The sequence below is a fragment of the Solenopsis invicta genome, chromosome 16 (assembly GCF_016802725.1).
Source record: "Solenopsis invicta isolate M01_SB chromosome 16, UNIL_Sinv_3.0, whole genome shotgun sequence".
Classification (NCBI taxonomy): Eukaryota; Metazoa; Arthropoda; class Insecta; order Hymenoptera; family Formicidae; genus Solenopsis; species Solenopsis invicta.
Window position 1 is genome coordinate 2,058,747 of NC_052679.1, and position 23,148 is coordinate 2,081,894.

Sequence of the window (23,148 nt, forward strand, 5' to 3'; positions counted from 1 at the left end):
TGACTTTACTGGTCGACAAAGCCATAAATTTTCGGACAAAATCCTTTGTTGGCTAATTTTCTCAGGCGCTAATCCGAAACTCTAGGATATTCTGCATAAATATTCAATTGAAGTTAATAGTCCTAGAAACAATAATCCTAGAAACAATTTCGATTTTTACTACCTTTTCAAATTTTTTACTTTTATTCTATTTTTAACTCTTAGGGGAGAGTTGCCAAATGCGTGCCACTTAAGCTATTTTTTTATATAATAACAAATCAACTTGTTATAAGTTTTCCTGTAACACTGCTACGAAAGGTGTAATTTAGAAAACCAGTTGAGGAACCATTAATTAAAATTTATTTTATTAATAATTTATCGAAAGAGCGATCAAATACTCAATAATTAATAAATAGCAATAATGAAAAAGTAAGAACACTGAAATTAAAAAAGATAAATATTAATTTTAAAACTGACATATTCTTATTCATAGTAAATACTAATTTTATTATTATCACTTATCAATTTTATATTAATGTCATTTCATTATAGTACAGTTTGTGATAGTATGAATTAGGAAACTTAATAAAGTTTATAAAAATATCGATTTAATTTTTATAGTAATTTTAAATATGTATATACAATGAATGTAAAATATTCTGCAACAAATTTTCTTTTATGAAAATATAACATTTCAAAATAAAATTACTTAACTATTATCAGGTATATAAGTTGATAAAAATTTGCATCAGATAATTTTTAAAATGCTGACAGCATGCACAAGACAAAATATAACTTGTTAAATTTTTGTCCATATTACTTATTTTTTATTTTTATTTTTGTCACTAAATGTTGCTTATATGAAGTAAAAATGTCGAATATATACGCTTTAGGAGACTGATACGCATTCAGCAACTTTTGCTTTATATATTTTCTATTTTACTGTTTGTGATATCATTGATATATTAAATGCAGTAATAATCATTGATAATCTCAATGTATGATGTAATATAAATAGGACTTATTGATTTAAAATGCAATCAAGGATTTAAAGAGCTACCGTTAATGAAGAGTCAGTTTGATAATGCAACAAATACATTTAAAAATCACGCATGTTGATTATTACATTACTAAATATGTATTATTTAGATTTAAAGAGAGAATAACACGCAATCAATTTATCGTACTTCTCAAATCCGTAATCTGAGAGTACGTTATTGGCGAAATTCAATAAATGTACCTCTCCAGTATCGTTACAGAAACATCGCTCGTGCAGCGAGCGATGTCACGCGCATAAAGTGCCGTACGTCGGTTTATAAGCTATTTATGCTAATGGTGCATCAGAGAGAGAAAGAGAGAGAGAGGAGATAGAGAGAAAGAGGGACAGAGAGGAGCGGCCGACTCATCGCCGTCGGTGAAGTCGTAATTGCTTTTACGCGAATGCAATTACGGGGCTTTAACGATGACGCGACGCGCTTAATTGCGTTTATATTCGCGCGGGATACCTACGTAATGAAGAAGACAATGGGGCGAGAGAACGGGAGCGAATGGACCGAGCTCGCAGCATAACGCTACGTCAACGGGTAAGGTAGTCATCGCAATTTTTTCACGTTCCGCGCATTCTTTTATTACGACTGCTTTTTCGAGAATGGAAAGATGCTCGTCGTCGTCGTCGTCGTCGTCGTTGTCGAGCGTCCGCAGAAGCCAAGTTTCCAATTAGCGAAGACACAGAAGACCCTTGTTATAAATGAGAGTTAGGGATCGGACAAATGCGTTTTATAACGAAACGATTTACATCGCTGAATTTATTTCCATAAGATTTACCGCAGAGCAACCTGGCTATGTTCTCTTAAATCTTTACATTGCTTTGCTTATCAGAGGTACTGTAGAAATAAAAATTAATATAGTACTGATAATTACGAAAAAAAAAAAACTAATGTCAAAAGTAATTTGAATCGTATTTATATTTATTTCTTATGCTACTTCTTAGTTATTCTCTCAGGCCATTAGTAAAATCCCAAAATTTTGTTTCCTGTTAAGTATTTCAATTATGGATGCTATACTTTTAAAAATTTATACACCTATGTGTGTTTTACGCTATTTTATAAAAGCCTGAAAAAGCGAGATAAAAATTCGGACCAGCAAATAATTTTAACGAAAACTCATCGGAAGCGATCACCAAAACCGAATCGCGGTGATGTTTATAGATAACAGCGGTTTTCATGGTGGTCCAAATGAACATGCGCTACGGACGTGTGTTTCGACGAACGTGTGCCATTAGATATTTACGCGCGTCGAAGCTCGTCGTCGACGATTCGGTCATATATGAGTTTTACTGCCTCTACGTCGGATCTTACTTAAAGTAATAAAGTGGAACCCGAGATGGGTTAGCAATCCGGACGGTGGGTCGTAAATTTCTCATACCGTACGGTTGCTCGCCCGACCGTCTCCTCGAGCCCTCTCTCAACCTCTCTCATCCCCTTGCCCCGCCATCCCTCCTACCTTCTGCTCGCTCGTCGAGCACGATTTCAACCCTATTCACTCGCCGTGACCCTCTGTGCACCCGCTTTCTATACAGGCCCTTACCATCGACAAAGCAACGAAATAACAGATTATTACAGCGATGATTGTTTCGGATATGTGCCACCATCAATATGGTGGTTTCAACCCTGATTATTAAGGGATTAACTGATTTGATAAATCGAGCGAGTAAATGCTGTTTTTTGTCTCTTCCTAATAGGCGTCTAAATAGGCGTTCTTGATAATTGTCTCGAAATCAAGTTACGTCTTGAGACTAAAATTCGCAAATACAATAAATACACTGTCGCTCAAAAGTATTTGTCCACTTTGTCTTCCTTAATTAAATGGAAATTTTGAAGAAGAATAAATTTCAATCTTTCTTGCCAATCTTTTACATATTGAGCTTAATAATAATCTTCATGGTTCAAGATTTCATATTCTATATACATTATACATATAAAGAGAATATAGTAGAATTAGAATGAAATTTATCTGGTATACTTGTATAAAAGAAAGATGTACAAAAATTAGGATGGGCTCAAGATATTTTTGAGCGGTAGTATATAATATAAATGAATTTACTTACCGATTGCAGCAGGTGCATCGCAGCTACGTAGGCCCTCAAAATTATGTCCACTCTAGAAATTAATATATTATAATTATTATAAATCTCTTATTATGTTTTTAGTGATATGTGTGACTATCAAAAATTATTTAAAGATTTGACTAAATGTTGCTATCCCATACAACACAGAACATTACAGCAAAATTGCACCATTTCAATAATATTGCAGAAACGATGAAAATATTACTGCAACATTGCTGGAATATTCTGTGCTGTATGAAGTAATATAGATATTAAAATTGCAAAAAAAAACTAAAATTAAATATTGTATTATTATATCACTTAATGTATTTTAATAATTTAAATATTTTTCAATTTATTAAATTCGCATTTCGATATTTTTCTTGTCATTGTCTCTCTCTCATTAAATTTCTGTTGAGAAACTTACATAGAAAGAATCTGAAATTCAATATTGATATTTTTTTAATATGTCTATTATAAAATGTGAACCAAAAATAAAAACATACAATAAATAAAAAATTTGATTTCTCACAAATAAATAATATTTTATTTAATACATAAATAAAATATTTAATAAATAATTTAATAATGTTCTTAATAAGTATTCCTATGTTATACATAAAAACGTTTTCGTTATTAAAAATTCAAAGATATTTTAATGAACATTTAATAAATAATTTATATTATTATCGCAGTTATGCATATATTTAAATAATGAAGAAATAATTGTATTCACCAACCAAAAGATCGAAGTTCATTCGTTGCGAATCCTGCTATAGAAATTTCCATCAACTCTGACGAGAAATACTTCATTGCACGCACTACTACATCTCACATACTTTACACACGCTTTGATTACAAACTTCGAAAATTAATTCGCGCACTTTACTTTCGGAAATAGCGAATTTGCACCGCAAACTATACCGTATACGAAACGCGAAAGCATACTTCGCGACGTGTTCGCGATCATAACCAATTATTTCTCATCTATGTGCAAAATTTTCATTAGAATCAGTAATTACTTGTAGACGTTCAAAAATCAAATTTAAGATTCTTGAAATTTTCAAATCCGCCATTGCATCTAAGAGGAAGCTGCGAAATACTACTTAAGCTATTTTTTTATTATATTTCATATTTGGTACTATTTTGAATGTAAATAAAAAATAATTTTTAAATGAGTAAGTGGATTTAAATAAATTTTTGTGCCTAATATTTATTAGAGTTTTATTAGTATATGTAAAAAATTTAATTCAATTTTTAACGCTATTTCTTTACCAAATCTGCAAATGAGTATACAAAACGCAATTTTACATAAGAATCAAATAAAAAAAAACTTTTAAATCATTAAAAGAACCATTATGCTTTTGTACAGATATTCGAACGAAATAATAGAGCAATCTGAAATTTTTAAATATTTGATAATAGGATATGATACTCGTACATTCTTAAATAAAATTTATGCATGTAATACATTTTCTAAATATAATGGTCACAATTTTGATTATATTTTTAATTTTATGTTTCTAATCCACAGAATTAAAAACAAACACGGCTCAGTATAAAAAAATAATTGCGCTCACTGCCAATTATTATTTACATACTTTAATTAATGATTGCAACGTAAACTATAACAATTTCATGTTTTTAAACTATAGAATCAACTGCAAACAGCAATTGCGATTAATGCTGGAAATAATCGCAGTCACTGCTGATAAATGTGTATTTCAATTAATTCGTACATTCAACTTGTAAATATGATAATCACAATATTAACTACCACAAATTTAAGCTTCTAATCTAAATACAAAATCAGTTATCAGCTATGAGCGTAATAGAGAAAATTATCAACGTTAATATCAATTACTGCATATATGTACATATCATCAATTATTACATATACATATTGTCATTTATTACATACACGAAAATACGAAGTACTAATTAAATGAAAAATAAAATATACAAATGTTATCAACTGTGTACGAGTACTATAAATTTTAGTTAATTTTATTAAGTTAATTAATTTTAATAATTTATGGAAAATGATCGTAATTTGCGATTGTTGTAAGTTGCATTACCGGTACTGCACCTTATATTTAACAGTGCTACGATTGCACGAAGTGTACTTTGACGAATCTGTCATACGACTGTTATACATCAACATGATAAATGTATTTGCACAGACAGCAAGCTGATGTTATTTGCAGTTATTTTGACATTAAAATGTCATCAAATAATTGCTATCTGGGCAGATAGTACATCATATTAACATATAACAGTCCCGTGACACATTTGATGTCATTAAGTCGGCGTAACGTCGGCTTGCTACCCGAGTAGTGGCGGATTTCTCATTAGACGCATTAATTACGATCTAAACATCTGACATGTTATACGTAACCAAATCGCGTCGATCATGCCGTAATATTCGCGAGATAACATAAGGGTCAAAGTCGCGTGTCTGTCACATTGGAATCTGCACTTAACGGTACGATACGTGCCCAAGCGGAACAGAACGTCACCATGACATCGAAATGATGTCAAAATGATTCTAAAATGATTATTAAGGTTACTTTCCGATCGATCATGAATCATTTTCATGTCATTTTGAATTGTTGCTCTATCTATTGGGCGGTCTGAGTGCGCGCGGTGCAACGTCGGTTATGATCAGCGAAACGGCATTGATCGTGTCGATCGACGAAAACCTACATGTTCCGGCGGTCGCCCATCACTCTAATCGACATCCCCGACGAACGGTCGCGTTTTCTATGCACTACTAACCAGAAAAATCTGCGATTGATTGCGGAGTCGTCGCGCTCGCCGCTTCCCGAACCGTTGTTACAAAAAAGTGTCATGGCGGGCAGGAGTGAGCAATGAAGTGTGTCGAAAGTCGAAATTGTAATGCATTCAGTCCGAATCCGCGAGGGAAATTTGACACTTGGTACACGATCGTCAACAAGTTATAATGATTAGCAATGTCTTGCTTAACATTCTTCGTCAAAATTTTATATCGTGTGAAAGACGAAAAAGGGATAAAAACGTTTTTTTATTCAAATTGGCGCGAATAATTGCGATGGTGAGTCGAATATATCGCGTGATGTTAATTTTGTAGTTTTATATGCATAAAAAAAAATAACATGGAAACGCTTGTGAGGTCGTCTTTTGAACCGTCGAAATACCGGTTTGGAAAGTTGTGAAATATTTCATTATATTCTCTTTCTTATGTGTATAATTATAATTGACAAGAGTGTTGACATGATAACAGTAATATAAAAACTATAGAAACAATTTTAAGGTAATCCTCGCAAAATCTAATGGGGTCTCTGCGATGCAGCGAAAAGTAGAGATCCTATAATAAGAGTCGCGCCATCAGGCGATTTTGGCAAAATCCAGTGAGCGAGAAGTATATATACTTTTAACTCTTTCTTTTTTTAATCTAGGTTAAAGAAAGAAAGAGATAAAAGTACATATACTTCTCGCTCACTGAATTTTGCCAAGATTGCCTGATGGCGCGTCTCTTATTATAGGGTCTCTGGCGAAAAGGTACATTAGGCGACATCTTTCAAAAAGTTTCCGAAGCTACTCTTCACGTCACTCTAGTCGATATTATCAATGCTATAAATCAGAGAAAAAAAGTGAGAATAAATATGTCCGCGTTTTTTAACAATCTCAGTAATAAATACGGAACGAGCAATATGATATCATTAATTCCGATTAGCTTGGCCGGCCGATTAAATTTAAGAATATAATTTATTTATGTAAAATATAATACTTAGTATTTCAAATATATAACCCTTGAAATTAATTATTTTTTTTAATTAAAATAATAAAAAATTGTATTAGGTGTAAACAATTTTAAATTTTACAATTGGCAATTTATAGATTTAATGAACTGTTTAGATTAATGGAGTTGGTGAGACGGCCTTACGTCTATTTCATCTATTAGAATGCGAAAGATGTAGCATAGTGCAGCTACAAAGTGCACACCGTGCATACAGACAATCGACAATCAAATCAGCAATCGTGCATTTTTCGACTATTCATTAATATTTTACTCTCACAGCCATCTACATCGAGTCGCAGCTATATCCGCAATTTACATCGTATTTATATTCACTAGTACGAATATTGGAACACTGGCAAAGCCTTCTAATTTTAGTACGACGCCGAGCTGCAATTTTGATTAGCGTATTCGATTCCGGCGATTGTAGGCAGATGGCGCTCGCGGTGTCATGGCCTTTTCCTGTTCATGCCTGTGACGGACGAGGACGTGAACGTAAGTTGTAGAATAGGAATAACCGTTGCTGCGGAGTAAATTCTAGACGAAATAGTGCAAATCGGCGTCGTTGAGTGATAGAGAACGAACAGGAGCCGTAAATGATATTGCAAGTGCGGAAAAACGTGCGGTATTCCGCGCGGGAGAAGCACGCCCGGAACAGCGGTACATGTGACCGCGTGGCCACATGTGTTTTTCCAGTTTCTCACTCGTCGAACCGCTTTATTAAGAAATTAGCTAGTCGGAGCGTTCGACTTCACCTGCGATCGACTCGTCGTGACGTCGAACTGCATCGGCCACTTCATTCCGCGTTTACATCTCTGTACACAGCTCCACATCCAAACAAAGCGAATAGCACTTCCCGAAAATATAAATATAAATATTTCATTCCAATGATAAGTTTATCTGAACGTGGCAAATTATTTTTTTCATGTATTTAAAATCACATACAAATTATTATTTGAACACTGTTGGTATTCACAATTTATTCTTATTTTTAAGATCATACTTTTTCAAGTATTGTCTTTCGAAGCCATCAACCAATCATAGAACCATACTAGCATCTTAAGATATTACTCAAGATTTTGAAATAAAATTGCTTAATTATGAATACTAGCCTAAAATCCCCTTATGTTATTGACAACTGTTTGTTCTTCTTTTTTATTTTAATTATGTTTATTTTCATTTGTTAATATAGATTTATTAATGTACCTTAATTGTATTTATTTCTAATTTGTTAACAGCTAGTTTTAATTTTGTTGTATTACACGTTTATTAAACTTTTTAAATGGAGCAACATAGAGAGAAAATAGCTTAGCGTGATATGAAATTGGTGTTGTCCTACATAGCTTTAAAGATTACTTGAAATTTGAATATCTAAATCAACATGGATATATAATATTTCAGAAATATAGTTTAGGATATTAATAGAAACATTAGTCTGTGATTTATTTATACAGGTGCAAGTGTAACTTTGCATAGCAAAATTGCATCTGCACACAATGTAATTGATCAATCATTAAATTTAAAAATCTTATATTTTATTACAAAAATAAATAACAGCTTTCTATTTTTTTTTACAGATAAACAATGGATGATAAAGAAGCTTTCGAGGATATGGTGGTAGCCACCACCAATACATTGCCGGTGGCTATGCCGGCTGAACTGCCAGAGATCAAATTGTTCGGACGCTGGAACTGCGACGACGTCCAAGTGAACGACATGTCTCTGCAGGATTACATCGCAGTTAAGGAGAAAAATGCGAAGTACCTTCCACATTCTGCAGGGCGTTACGCTGCAAAGCGTTTCAGAAAAGCCCAGTGTCCCATTGTGGAACGCCTGACAAACTCTCTAATGATGCACGGCAGAAATAATGGCAAAAAATTAATGGCTGTGCGAATTGTTAAACACGCCTTCGAAATCATTCACCTTCTCACTGGCGAGAATCCTCTGCAGGTGAGTGTACTATTTAAAGTTTGTTTTACATTTAATCTGTGTCTTTATGTGAATAATTGTATGTTAAAATATCTTAAAGAATTTCATTTGAAAGTTTCTTAACAAATTAAAATTTATCTTGAAAATACCTCATATTAGCCATATTTAATTATTTCATATATAAGTAAATATTGCCATACTGATAATATTCAAATGTTAATTGGTAAAGTGGAATATTATCATACATTTATTATGCAGTTGAATATTGTCACTGTTTGATTTAAATATTTGTTTCAGGTTCTTGTCACAGCCATCATCAACTCTGGCCCAAGAGAAGACTCCACGCGTATTGGACGCGCTGGTACAGTGAGACGACAAGCCGTGGATGTATCTCCGTTACGTCGTGTTAATCAAGCCATCTGGTTGTTGTGTACGGGCGCGCGAGAAGCCGCATTCCGCAACATTAAAACGATCGGCGAGTGTTTAGCTGACGAGCTTATTAATGCCGCTAAGGGCTCGTCGAATTCGTATGCGATCAAGAAGAAGGACGAGTTGGAGCGCGTCGCCAAGTCTAACCGATAAACATAACTTTCTACATGCGGAAAAAAAATAAAAATGTTCTATCTTTAAATTGTTCCTGACTTTATTTCCGATCCATTCCTTGTCAAGTCTTATTTTGATAAATAAATGATTTTTTTATAGTCTTGGAGATGAAAAAAAATTATTAATTTAATTATTGAAATATTTAAGTTCTTAATATACATTGCTTAAAAATTTCTTTGGAAAGTTTGGTGCGTAATTAAAAAGAAAAACTCGTGATGGATCACGGAAGTACGACAGGAGTTTGCAACGTTGATGTGTTCTGAAACTCATCGAGAGCGTTACAGTCTCTTGCTCGTAAGAGAGTATAGCATACCAAATACCAATATAAATTTTAAGGTTAGAAAACACAAGAGTAAAGGGAGAGCTCTGATATATCGAGTGTTAGGTAATACTGCCCTAACCATGGCAGGTATACTCAAAAAGGTAATTTATCTATGCTTGCAAGAATTAATACTATTGATCAAAATATCATCCATCATAATTCACATTTACACTATGTGTTGGTCCATTCTGGTATAAATAACTCTATTGCAAGAACTCGAAATTCACTTTATTAACATATCGTCTTTTGTTTACAGACCACGAATTTAAAGGGATTAGCCGTTTGCAAGAATCCTCATCAAGAATTAATGCCACTGTACAATAGAATTTTGAGAGTGTTAGAGAAGTTGCCGAAAGATTATACTTATCGGACACAAACAGAAGGGCTTGTCAAGAACAGACTAAAGATCATACAAGAGGTGAATAGCGTTTGTTGAAACAATAATATTTACTATACTTATAAGATGTATTTTTTAAATTTATCAATCGACAACCACATTATGGGCAAATGTAGCTTTTACAGAGCAAAGTGGTATCTATGCATAATACAATCAGAGTTAGTTGAAATAAAAAAGATACTTAACAATAAAGGACATACGATTACCATAATAATACTATGTGCTGTTTCTAATTATATGTCATTTTCACAGACTGAAAATGTACAAACTATAGAAGACAAGATAAGTTGTGGACAGGTGGAGGAACTTATAATACAGGCAAAGAACGAGCTATCGCTGGCTGAGAAGATGTTAGTCTGGAAACCGTGGGAAAAATTAATACAGGAAGCACCACCAAACCAATGGACGTGGCCGCCACATAAATAATCCTAATTTGTTATAGATATTTGTATCATAGCATACACTGATACCAATGGGAATGAATAGATTGTGCATTATACATAAGCTCACAAAATTAATGTGACATATTGTTATTTAATAAATGTTCCCTGTAACTATTCAGTCTTTTCTCAGCTTTGCAAAATATCTAGAAAACTATATATTTAAAAATATAAATTGTGATTAACAAATTGTGATAAATCGAATTTAAAGGCAAAATAAATCTCTGAAATGTTCATGACATAATTTCCAAAAAAATTAGAATATTCAAATTTTTTTAACAAGCACTTGTTTTTTTAATTGTACATACCAAGGCAGAGAGGAACCTCTCTGACTGAGGTTGGATTCGAAAAGCTCGTCACCCGCGACTGTTGGCACACCTGGCAAAGGGAGCGCGCGTATACATACTTGAAATATTTCCTATCTTAATGACTTTCGTGCGATTCATTGAGTCGTCTTGTCACGATTTATGCGAGTTCAATTGTTGGCGAGGCGTGAATACCAAAACGTGAGAGCGAATAAACAGATACAAATAAATTGACTCACCGTTCGTCGCTAGTCGCTCCGTTCACACGCCAGCTTCGTGCAGGTCTGCTGTTCTCTTCCTCCTCTTGATTCACACTTAGCGAGAGCACGCTACAGTTTGCTTTCAGCACTCACGGTACTCACACGTGTCGGAAACTCGAGATACGAGGCAACGGAGAAGATGCAAAACACGACCAAACGCGACACAATTTCGCACCACGCATCGTATCCGACACGACGGATGTTCGACACTTCACTTTACTTTCGACATTCCACGACACTCTCAAAACACTCACTCGCATCAAACACTCGTACGGGACGACGAGGATGCGAGTTGAAATGTGCCGCGACGCTCCGTGACCTTCCGCCGTGCTCCCTAACCGACCGACTGCTGGCACAGCGTACTGCGACTACTGCGTAGCTGCGTGACTCACGTGACTGGCGCGTGGCTGCGTCTGCGCGCGCTGCGCCGCTACCGCCGCCGCTACGCAGTAGCAGCAGTCGGTCGGTTAGGGAAGACGGCGGAAGATCACGGAGCGTCGCGGCGGCCTCAATGCGCGTCATCAATTTAAGTAACTCAAGTTCAACACCATTAGATGGCGTGACCATGCAGTTTTGGCGTGCTCGGCGAGTAGCTGCAGATGACGCAAGATAGCGCGACCTTGCTGTTATGATGTTTTAATTCATGAAACGTGCGAATGAAAGAAAATAAATGTTAAATTTCAAGCATAAACTTTACAGACTTACGCAAAATGCGCGTAATTTTTAACAGAAAAGAAATTCTAGCAATAGGAAAACGATGGTGGGAAAATAATGAATTTATATTAATTTAACTGAAGCAGATATTTATAGAGAAGTCGATTCATTGCCGAGATATATTTTTTGACTTCTGGATTTGGCCACCATGGCAATCACATTCGTTATTTTATAGCTGCAATGCATTTGATGCAACAAATGCTTCGAAGCGTTTGATTAACCAATCGGAACAAAGAATTTTATAAATTGACCAATCAAAGAATGCTTCGAAACATTTGTAGAGTCAAGTGGACCGTAGCCATTATCTTATTGCGCGCCGGCTATGTTATTGGCATCACGCTCTTTATTTATCCTGTTGTTCTTACGTATCTCTCGGCCCTAATAATCGCAAAACCGGCTGTTCGTTCCTCGGTATCGCGGTGGTCCGTCCGAATCGTTCGTTCGGATCGATCGTGATTGGGTTTTGCACGCGGCTAAGTGCATCGACGAAAAAACGAGGCAGCCGAGCGCAAGGGGGCCCGAGGCACCGTAATTTCCTGATCGTCCACCGAAACCTGACACGGGCGGTCTCTCTGTCCGCAAAGTGCACGTTGCGCGCAACCACGCTCCCGATTATTACGAAATATAAAACACATGTTCTTCGATATCGGCCTTAATAATCATTTAATTGCACGAGTAGCTCCTTAAAAACGATCATAAACAAGTTAATAACGTTTATCATTTTCACCGCATCGAGAATGGGTTCACGTGCGAGTGACGTGAAAGCGAGAGCACTTGATCAAAGCATGATGTTCGCAGAAGAATGTAATGATTTTTTCAAATGCTAGATTTCCTATAGTATTATTGGAATTGAAAACAACGTGTGTTTATCTCGTACTTCAGATCAACAAACATAGATAGCAGTTATCGAACTGCAGGTAGTAATAATGACGGATAAAGAAACTCTGCAGATAGTTGTGATTGATTTCCAGCGAAACACTAATTAAAAATCGTGACAATAAATTTGCACAATCCTACAGACTTTAATTATCGTCTGTCTGTATAAATATCTTTGCGAAATTGATTGAACAACTGAATGTGTCATATATTTGTCACTATTTTTGTTATATTGATTTGTTGACTGATTTTTGTATTAGGTTATCTGAAAAGTTCTATGTTTGCAATGAAGAATGTAATAATTTTGTAGAAACTAAATTTTATTAGAATTTTTATAACCAACAAAATACGTTTTTTTTTTTTAAATTTTGTCTTTCTTGAGACACGCATTATCAACCCGGATTTTAAAGTTATTTAACACAGAAAATACGTATTGTTCTTTTTATTTAGGATTAGTTTATGCGCATTTTTTACACGCAGAAAAAAGTTATGTTTAAATTAATTGAAATCGTTTCTATAATTGGATTCTTTTAAGTTGAAGTGAAAATATCTTTGAACAAAATAAGAATTTATTTGATTTTAGGAAATGACGTTATTAGTTTTTTTTTTCAAGTAAATAAATTATTTGCTTAATTATTTGTTTAATTTTAACAACTAATTTAATGAAAATTTTGACAAAAATGTAAAAAATAATTTACTTGTTCTTATTTTAAGAATACATTTAAATAAATTTGCGTTGCACAACTAAAATATTTATTTAATTCTAATAAAAAAAACAACCGAACAATTTGTTCAAGTCGAGGAAAAGTTTCTTTAACCGTAAAGCAATGCACAAATTTCTTTGATTCAAATAAATATTTTTGACTCAAAGAAACTTTTTTTTAAGTGTACTTTTAATAAAAAAAAATTTTTTTGAATTGGTATTTTATAAACTGATGCATCTATTACATAATTTTTTTTTCTGGAGATTTTTTCATTCATTTTATGCTATTTGTTTAAAAATCTTATTTATTTAAAATTGTTAAGATATTTTTTAAATATTTTAGTAATAGAAAGTATATATACTTTGTAAATCGTTCGTCGTATAGAAACTCGACAGGATCAAGATTAGTATTAAAAAAGAGGATAAAATTTTATATATTCTTTATTTGAGATATGTAGACAAAATATCTTTAAAGATTTCTCTTTGTTAAAAAAAAGTTTAGTTTAATATATTTTCTATTCTGCTTTGCTGAAACTAAAATATTGTCAAAATCACGTTATCAATACGATTTAAAATATTTTAAAATCAATATTAATGTTTTAATATTGTGATATTGGTAATATGATTGTAAAATTTATTTTAAAATCATTTGATTAAGATTAAAATTTAGAAATCGAGAATACATATTATGTAATTATATTGCTATACATACGCAGGACATTAATAATTTTTTAAAAATAGTATTTTTATTTTTCGTGGCACGGTTAATACAGTTCTCTTAGAAAACAAGAACTGGTAAAGTGATTAGTTTCATAAACTGATTACTATATCAGTAACTAATGATTACTGTTCAGTTAAGTGATGAAATATTATCGATTACTGATATAATAATCAGTTTATTGAAACTTATCAGTTCTTTTTTTCTTATTAAGAGTAACGTACAGCAAAACAAAGTTGAATGAAAATTGAATTTCTTCATCTCACACGCGATTAAAAATCAGTCGATCATTTGCTGGAATTGCTATTAAAAATCGAAAGATGCGCCCCGCTTAAAAATTTGCACGTTCGCGCGCACCATTTTTATCGGTCGAGCCCCAATTTCCAACGCGCTATCTCAATTTGCAATCTAATAGTCTAATACGGAGTTAAGTCGTGGCAGTTGAGCTCGAGGGCGCGCCGTGACCGGCTCGCCTCGCGTTATCAATCTCGTTTCCCGCGGAAGAGAGCCGTCCTTGCGTCCCCGTGAAAAAGTCGCGGCGCGCGAAGGATCGACGGGGCCCCAGGGGAGACTGATAGAGAAGAGCGAAATGGAAAAAGGTGTACCGTTCTCCGGCGAGAGAGGTAAACGAGCGGGTGGCGTAGCGCGGCGCGCCGCGGGCGGAACAGGGAGGGCGAGGGGGGGGGGAATGGAGCGGCGCGGCACGGCGCGCTCCATCCCCACCACTGGGCAGTCTCGGTTGCGCGGTAAGCGGCGGCGAGCCTACGCGGCCTGCACTCGCCTGCACTCGCCCGCGAGACGCCGCCGAAGCGACAGTTAGCGGTACGTTCGTCGTTTGCGCCCGCGCAAACGTTCCGCCCTTCTCCTCCTGGCACCCTCGGCCGCCTCGTGCGATGTAAACACGGCCCCCGTGTTCGGCAGGTGGTCGCAGCTCGCGAACGCCGGTTGCGCGGTGCGGTACCGTTTCGCGCGCGTGTTCCGAGAACGCGGAAGAATATCTACGAGGGGGGCGGTTGATATCGCTGTATCGCTGTATCGCATCGCGTCGCGTTTGGCAATCGAGAGTGATCGTGACAGTGCATGACATCCGTCGTTCGTCCGCCGATCGAGAGCGCGCAGTGCGTCGTTCTCTCTCTCTCTCTCTTTCACTTTCCATCGGACGGTGCAGTGATCTCCGGTGCTCCGGCCGCGGACCTGGGTTCGATCGGAGCTCGATTCGAGGGGAGGAAGTTCCCTTCCTGGACACAGGCCTCTTCCTTCGATCGTTCGAGACAGCCCGGCGGCGACGGCGTCGTGGGAAAGGGAGCAACGCCGCGGATTTATCGGTGAGTGAATTATCAATTTTTGCGTCTTTCGTTTGCGAAGGGGCTCGGTCGGCCGAGTTCTCGATGTATCGGAGCCAACTCGATGTATCGAAGTCACTTTACGCGACAGGATTTAATTCAATCAAATTCGATATCTCGAAGCTAACCTTCCTAATGTAGAAAAACCGAAAAACCAAGGTTGTGCTGTATATTTCAAAATTACGGATTTCTTTTACATAAACGATACGTGATGTTTACGCGACCCTCATCTTCATGTAGACAATATAAACAAACGTGTAAAATATGTAAACTGTTGTTGTAAATCAGATAATACAGCGCACAATATACGAAAAAGTAATTAAGTTTTAAAATTGTTAATATATTTAATTTTATAATATATTAATATAAATATATATATTAAAAATGAAGAAATTAAAGAAAATAATGTATCAAATTATCGTTACAATTACATTTACAATATCCATATGTTATCGTTTACATACATGACACTTTTAATACACAGTTTACGTAGTCTACACAATTTATGTTGTTTACACGTAATGTATACTATTTATATGTTACGCGTAAATGGACAACCTTGAGAAAAACCAAACTCTAATTGAGAACGTTAATGACTTTTTCACACTGAGAGAAAAATGTTTGAGATTTTTTTAATAGTTATAGTCAGGAACTCCATTTTCAATATAATTACTACTACTGTGTCAGTGCACTGAGAAATTGCTTTTTGTGTTTAGGTAAATATTTTATCATTTTTTTTTTACTTAAATATTAGCTAATGTAAAATAATTTATTTTTAAATGTAAGAAATATTTTTTTAAATTAAGAAACTAATGTTAAAATAAATATATTTACTTGAACGTATAAAATTTTTTTCAATGTGATAGTAGTCTTTTGTATAATTATACCAACTATGGAAAAATTTCACTAATTGATAATTTCAAATATTAATATAGTAAATTAGTAAAATATAAACGTTTTTATAGAGTAAATGCAATGGTAATTATAAAATATAACTTTCTATTTTACTATTTACTTAGTATTTACGCAATAATAATAACAAATAGCTATAATTTGTATGGTTAAAACAAACAACTAATTAGCATAAAAATTGACTATAAATTACAGTTAAATGATGGTAATAGCTACCATTTCTTCTCTCGATGCGATATCAATCAATATTTACAACTGATTTAGCGTTGATCGCGAAAAAATTTTCGCCTAGAATTCTGTTCTTCGGCTAAAATTTCAATTCCCCAGTTTATCATAGTTAAAAAAAATTTTAAGCAAAGACGGAGATTAATTAACGATGGAATTTAAATTATGCGACTTGACAATCTCGACATTTGTCACTGTCGTCGATTTGGTGGTTGAAAATTGAAAAGCGCGCGTCGAGTTTTTTATTTTGTCAGATTATTTATTCCACGTTCGCTTAATGTTTCCCCTCGTAAAAATTGCCGCATCTTCCGATTGGGAGACACGTTAGGTACGTGTGGGTAGGCACACGTTTCTAAATAACGAAAGGATTAAAACCTTAAAGCACGGAAATAAATTATGCGCGCGCCGTTCGCGGCCGCGTGAATGCATGAGTAATGCGTATTGAAATAACGCGATACACAATTAACATGCTATGCCACACGCGCGGCATTTACCCGGAATAATTTGAGTAGACAAATTGTCGGTTATTCGAGCGCCGCGTCACGATATACTTCGCCGGGGTGATTTATTTTCGCCGCGGTGGGACGCGCGAATTTTTATCGCCGTCGCGATATTAGCGCACATCAAAACGACAGGATAGGCGGACATTAATATTAATGCACGGGACGTTTCTCTATTTATCTGCAGCCGCAAACACGACGAGACTATTATTCACTAACGTTCACGACTCAAGAGCCTGTTACTGTCGATATTATTTACAAAGAAAAATGTACCTTGAGTTTCTCCAAGAATCTAACTTTAGAATACAGCACAGGTAGTTTTGAGAACTTGTAAAATAATTTTACTAATGTCCACGCGTTTGTTTGGGAAATAAAACGTTCGATTTAAGGACATTTTGATTACACGAATTAAAAATGATCGAAATTTCAAAACTGAGGGTTTCTTAAATTTATTCCTTTTTTTTTCTAATCAGTAACAAAATATTTTGATTGCGAATGCCTGAATTTGGGTTTTGAAATTAGCTGCAAAGAAGAAAATAGCGAAGAATGTAATTTGATTTTTTGCTGAGAAAATGATCTTATTTTGCTGCAATATATCTCATCTTATTTTCCTTCATGTTTATTGAATTATTTAATAGCTTGATCAAATTTATTTAATCAAATGTTTTTTCTATATTTAAACTATATTTTTTCAAAATTTAAACGATATATAACTCTAATATAAAATAATTTATTTTTAAACTCAGGAATATTTTTTCCCAAGTTTAAAAAATTCTAAAATTTCTCAATTTCTATTCCTAATATCCAATATTTTTGTAGGCAAGGCTTAAAATTTGTTGCAAATTAAAATTCTTATAACCTTAGATCTTTTGAGTTTTAATAAATCAACTCCGGATTTTTTAAAAAAATCTCTGAACATATGTAAGAACAATCTGTAAAACTTATGTTAAATTCCTACACTGAAGAAACGTTTCTTTCGTTAAAATCATTTTATTGATTTAAATAAATATTATATAATATTGTATAATTTATTTTCAAACTTGGGAAATACTTTTTTAATCAACGAAACGATGTTGAAAGAAATATTTGAAGATAAAAAATCATATTTCAGTATAATATTTCAAAAGTAAATATACTGAACATCCTTAAAGAGTTCGACTTAACGTGCGTGAAAAGAGATTGATCTTGTAGTTGAGAAAATCAGATCTAGATTAGCATCCGATGTTGCGCCAAAATCTTCAGTTCGTAACAGCGGGGGGAAATAGGTCGTGAGTCATGACCAATTTTGTAGAGAAAATTGCTGCGTTCGCACGTGGGCACGCGTATGCTCGTTGACACGGCGAGCGGGTTGCACGCCCTATTTCCATTCGTACCTTCGCCGTATGTATCACCGTACGTACACGTGTGTCGTATTTGTGAGAGCACTACAGGTGATATCTACATACGCACGGCGGCAGCGGTACGCGGCGTCCCGGGTTTGCCGCGATTAGTTTTCGACTATCTCGCGTGACGTTGACCCGCTTTCGAAGCGTCGCGTCGCGATACGTTCTCATGCAGCTAATCAGGTTAATACCCATCGTACGCGTCGTTATCGTTAAATTTGTTTTTATAGATAGACGCGGACATAACGTTCATTACATTTTATGCCGTCTCTCGTATTTCACTCAGCAATACCAGCTTGTTTAGACGCTGCACGCACTTCAGATTATTTTATCGCTCGTAAATAGTTGGTTTTAATCGCGTTTTAATCGCGCCGAGGCGTCTAATCGCCGAATGATGAACCACCTTATATTTTTAAATCGTAAATTGTATAACGTTCGGGAAGGAGGAGAGACTCGTGCGAGAGAACGAAAGGGTGAACGGGAGAAATGGAGGGTGAGCGAAAAGGGAGAGAAAGAGAGATAGAGAAAGGAACGACCAAGTCCAGGCGATCCTCGCGATCCGCTGCCAAGCCATCGATCGTTCGCGCCGACTATAAATCCCGAAACGAGGATCGCGGACCCGCGTTTAGTTATGGCCACGCTCGTTACGCGCCAGGTTCGCCATGTGCGTCTCGTACGAGCGTACGTACACGCATACACGGCATGTATATCGCGTGCTAACGTGCGTGCGTGCACAGTCGAGGAATGCGCCGAGAATTTTCATTGCGCGCGATTTGGATTTTTCATCGCCGCGTCGCGTCGGTAGCGTCTCTTCGCCGAGGTGAAAACAGTTGTTTATAATAATTCCTATAATAATCCCTCAGGTGATGAACCTCCGCGGACGGCGGTTATTGCGACCGTGCCCGCGTTATGGGAATGCGCGCGCCCGATTACCGTCGCGATTTACGGGCCTTTAAACGTGGGAAAGCCGTCGCTTTTTGCGCTACGTCCTAAATTTTTAATCATTTAGGCTAACGACCGATTTAGCCCTGAAAAAGATGTCCGTACTTGTCGCGTTTGGGATTATTTTCAAGGGTCCGAGAGAGAAAGAGACGAGAAGAGACGAGACGTTTCTTCATAGCTTCTTTTGAAGAAGTGTAACCATTAATCCGTTAGTTATCGCGGACTATCATTACCAGGATCTCTTTTGTCAAGAGGTATTATAGCGGCAAGTGCTTTACCAGTACGCGAAAGGTAAGAATTTCGCGTATCTCCGATTATTAACTTTTTGCGTCTTGTCTTATTGTAAGTGGCAGCCGAGAGCGGAGGATGAGAGTATCGCAGTTAAAGGTCGAGGTTCGAGGAGAAGGATTAACAATGATTAATTTAAAACCCAGAATACACACAATTAAAAATTATGTATAATAAAATATTTACGCGAGTTTTCTCAAAAGAATTCTATTGAGAATAGAATTACTCGTAGGTGGAACTTCATATTGAATATAATAGAATTACTTAGTAAATCTTGCTAAGCGCCTTCTCGCAGTTCTTTCGCGGCGTGAAAGACAGGCGCAGATCGCAGGCTGTATTTCCAGATAAAAAGAATGGTCGCCCGCGGCGGGCGATATTCTAAGACGGAAAACAATGCCGACGGAGATGAGCGCATCTTTCCGCTTGCAGCCAAACACAATGCGCGATTTTTACGAGCACCGGTCGGCGGAGATGTTATAGCTTTCGCGGTACAACCGAACGAGGAGTAGCCAGATGGACAGCACTGAAAAATTTCGCACGCGGCTATATCCCCGTACGAGAGATTCCCTTGCGCGAGCGGCTCGCCTATAAATGTCGTATTCTGCCGCGACTTACTACGCGTTTCGGAGAGTGTGTCGTTTCCCTCCCTACGCCGCATTCTGCGAATTTTCCACTTCGCATTTATTTCCCGGCACGCATTTTACTCACCGAGGTTGTAATAAATTAAACCGTTGGCACTTTTACTTTTTACCACCCAAGTCAATGGATCTCACTCTCTTTTTGATAGACGGTCTGTTTCTTTGAAATAACGATGGCAATTAACAAAGCATCGTCATATGAGTTGACGATCCCAATTGTTAGTGAAGTCTAATTACAGATCAAATTTACAAAATTAAACGTTTTACACACTGAAAAAAAAAAATTTGTCGGAAAACTAAAATATTCAGTCTGATGTTCAACCGAATATTGAGTTCAGTTAACGTTTGATTAAAAAATTGTAATGAATGGACTAAGTAACTTTTGAATCATATTTTAGTTTTCCAACAAATTTTTTTTAGTGTAGACATACATTTAATGTTGTACAGAAAATTTTTCTTGCATTCTTTAATTTTTTGTAATTAGTCCGACAAAGAGTCACTTTCTTAATCATTGCTGATAAGAAAAAAGCGGAACGTAATTAATATTATCTCGAAATATCTTTTTAATAATTCTGTAAAATTTTATGGTACTTGCGCCGAATAAGACCCAGCATTAAATAAGAAGACCCACTTTTAAATTTACCAACGTAAAAACGCACATTAACGTACATTTAATTATACCTCTACATAAATGAAAGTAGTGCATGCATAAATATTTTTAAATACATTTCCAAAATTCACAATATTGAATATTTAATAATTTTTTTAAATATTATTATATTTACTGTTTATTTTAATATTAACAATTTTAAAAAATTTTTAATCATTAAATTTATACAAATTAATAAAAATTACTTTGATCTTAAATGACCCTGGCTACCTTCATCTTATTTCTGTAAAACGTCTCGAAATAAATTAGAAAAAAAAAAGATGTCAGAGTCATGTATCAGCGAGACAAGTCTCACTCTAGACGAATCGACCACGATTCGCCGATTATTTGGCGGAACCGTGCCGCGGAAACGATACGCGGATCTGCGATCTCTGGTCGACAGAGTATGGAAAATGACCGCGGAAAGGTAGCCCCTCCGCATTGGTAGAACGTTAACGTGCCGTGACGCTGCCCCGTTAGAATACTCGGCGGCGGCCTACCATCGCGTCCGTGCGCCGATCGTGAACTTTATTTGCACTCCTCCCGTCGTCGTCGTGCCGAATCCGCCGCATCTCTGCCGTTCGGCCGGCCGTGCGATAGCCATCTTTTTCACGAAGTTACGGTACCCACCGGGTTCTCGCACCGAAATTTGTCTTCCCCCCTCCTCCCTCTTTCGCCCGAAAAATTCATTATTCGCATTCGTGAGTGTCCTTTTTCATACCTCGCCTAATTTAGCAGGCGCGTGTCGTGCGAAGGTGAAGCCGTTCGTCGGCAAGCTACGAGATACAGGTGTTCTTATTTTCCGAATTGCGTGTGTACATGTGTGTGTGCGTGCGTGCGTGCGTGTGTGTGTGTACCATTGTCTTTTGATTACACCTGTATTGTATCACGTGGAGGAAACGATGTTATTTGTGTTATTAATCATCTTATCGTGCCGTGCGTCTGAGCCGTTCGTCTTGCGAAATTGTATAATTCTTCATTTTAGTCGAAAGCGATATGATTATTCCTGATATTCAAAGTTTACGCATGCCCGAGAGGCACCATAAATCCAGATAGCGTGAATCAATATAATAAATCAATGGATAATGTAACTGCGCTTCGTGAATTCGCCGCGTTTATACACGCCGATTAGCGTCGGGATTAATTGGATACGTGGGGGAATACGCGGCGATGCACGATTATAGATTCGTAAACGACGCGAAATGAATTCGCGGTGCGTCTCGAAATGCCGCCTAGCGGTTCTGGAGTATTCTGCTCGTATAAGTTAAAGGTCAGGAGAAAATTGAATGACCGTCGCGAATGTTGGACGACGGCGATATATTTGGGAGAGACGATGACTACCGCCCGCTGGAATTCTCGATGAAAGACCGAATCTGAATGGGTGTCTGAATGGTAAATTAATAAGGTGTCGCGCGCGTCAAATGTGACGGTCGTATAAGTGGCGACCCGCTGCGTTTCGTCATCCGACTTTTGCGACGTATCGGCGACGAGAAGCTGCGCGTACCCCAAGGTGATACTTCTTCTCAAAGATTAGCTACGCGCGTCGTCATCAGCGGATTGATGATGATACGATCGATGCTTGCTTATTGCGCTTGCACGCCGCGATCTATCAACGTGACTTACATATTGTTTTGATAAAACTCTTTGGTAATACTGATGCTGTTGTGCCATTCAAATGTAAATTTTATGTCGATGTTGAGACGTGTCAAATTACAAGAAAAGTAAACACTCTGTAAGCGTGTAATATTATTTAATATTTAGTAATATTCTAGGTATATTCTTAGAATAATAAATGTATTGTTCTAGTCAATAGAATATTAAACAATATATTTGAAGCATTAATGTAAATATATTTATTTATTAAAGTGAAATAAAAATAGAATTTAAACGTGTCACTTATTAATAACTTTGTAATATATTTCAAGAAAATATTTATAAACTTATTAATAAATGTTACGTTTAAACTTTATTTTTTATATAAACTTTATTTCGTTTTAATAAAGAAACTTGTTTACGTTAATGCTTCGGATATATTATTTAATGTTATAAAATATTTATTCTTTTAAATCTCAAAATTGTACAATATGTTTTTATAACATTTCACGGATATCAAAATTATACACTAAGACTATAATGTAA

The 23,148-nt window shown here is 36.0% G+C and overlaps 4 protein-coding genes across 7 annotated transcripts in view; 3 read left to right on the plus strand and 1 right to left on the minus strand.

Annotated features, from left to right (window-relative positions):
• LOC105202340 (zinc finger protein 608) overlaps positions 1-11,390 on the minus strand; it is a 244,967-nt gene extending 233,577 nt beyond the window's left edge. Inside the window, exons 1-2 of the mRNA XM_039458908.1 lie at positions 11,099-11,390; positions 3,086-3,137 (exon numbers count right to left, since the gene is read on the minus strand). The gene's annotated coding sequence lies outside the window, so the exon portion shown is untranslated. The remainder of the gene's footprint in view (positions 1-3,085; positions 3,138-11,098) is intronic.
• Positions 7,247-9,423, plus strand: LOC105202365 (40S ribosomal protein S5). Its single transcript, XM_011170840.3, has 3 exons — positions 7,247-7,358; positions 8,441-8,813; positions 9,090-9,423. Exons 2-3 carry the CDS (start codon positions 8,448-8,450, stop codon positions 9,372-9,374), a joined length of 651 nt encoding a protein of 216 aa, XP_011169142.1. The 5' UTR covers positions 7,247-7,358; positions 8,441-8,447; the 3' UTR covers positions 9,375-9,423.
• LOC105202372 (NADH dehydrogenase [ubiquinone] 1 alpha subcomplex subunit 5) lies at positions 9,660-10,793 on the plus strand. The gene is made up of 3 exons (XM_011170851.3): positions 9,660-9,818; positions 9,974-10,135; positions 10,367-10,793. Exons 1-3 carry the CDS (start codon positions 9,798-9,800, stop codon positions 10,538-10,540), a joined length of 357 nt encoding a protein of 118 aa, XP_011169153.1. The 5' UTR covers positions 9,660-9,797; the 3' UTR covers positions 10,541-10,793.
• Positions 11,391-14,815: 3,425 nt separating the features above from the next.
• Positions 14,816-23,148, plus strand: part of LOC105202380 — an 85,780-nt gene continuing 77,447 nt past the window's right edge. For 2 of the 4 annotated variants that reach the window (XM_011170864.3, XM_011170881.3), the window contains exon 1: positions 14,825-15,455. The gene's annotated coding sequence lies outside the window, so the exon portion shown is untranslated. Of the gene's footprint in view, positions 15,456-23,148 lie in introns of all 4 variants that reach the window. The other 2 variants (XM_026131980.2, XM_039458258.1) reach the window with 2 other exon arrangements.

What these genes read in the sequence shown, in the direction of transcription:
- LOC105202372 (XM_011170851.3), top strand. Translation starts at nt 9,798, where the DNA reads ATGGCAGGTATACTCAAAAAG. An exon ending in TGGCAGGTATACTCAAAAAG is followed by an intron (nt 9,819 to 9,973) that starts GTAATTTATCTA and finishes TTTTGTTTACAG; the next exon opens with ACCACGAATTTAAAGGGATT. An exon ending in GACTAAAGATCATACAAGAG is followed by an intron (nt 10,136 to 10,366) that starts GTGAATAGCGTT and finishes TCATTTTCACAG; the next exon opens with ACTGAAAATGTACAAACTAT.
- LOC105202365 (XM_011170840.3), top strand. Translation starts at nt 8,448, where the DNA reads ATGGATGATAAAGAAGCTTTCGAGGATATGGTGGTAGCCACCACCAAT. An exon ending in CTGGCGAGAATCCTCTGCAG is followed by an intron (nt 8,814 to 9,089) that starts GTGAGTGTACTA and finishes TATTTGTTTCAG; the next exon opens with GTTCTTGTCACAGCCATCAT.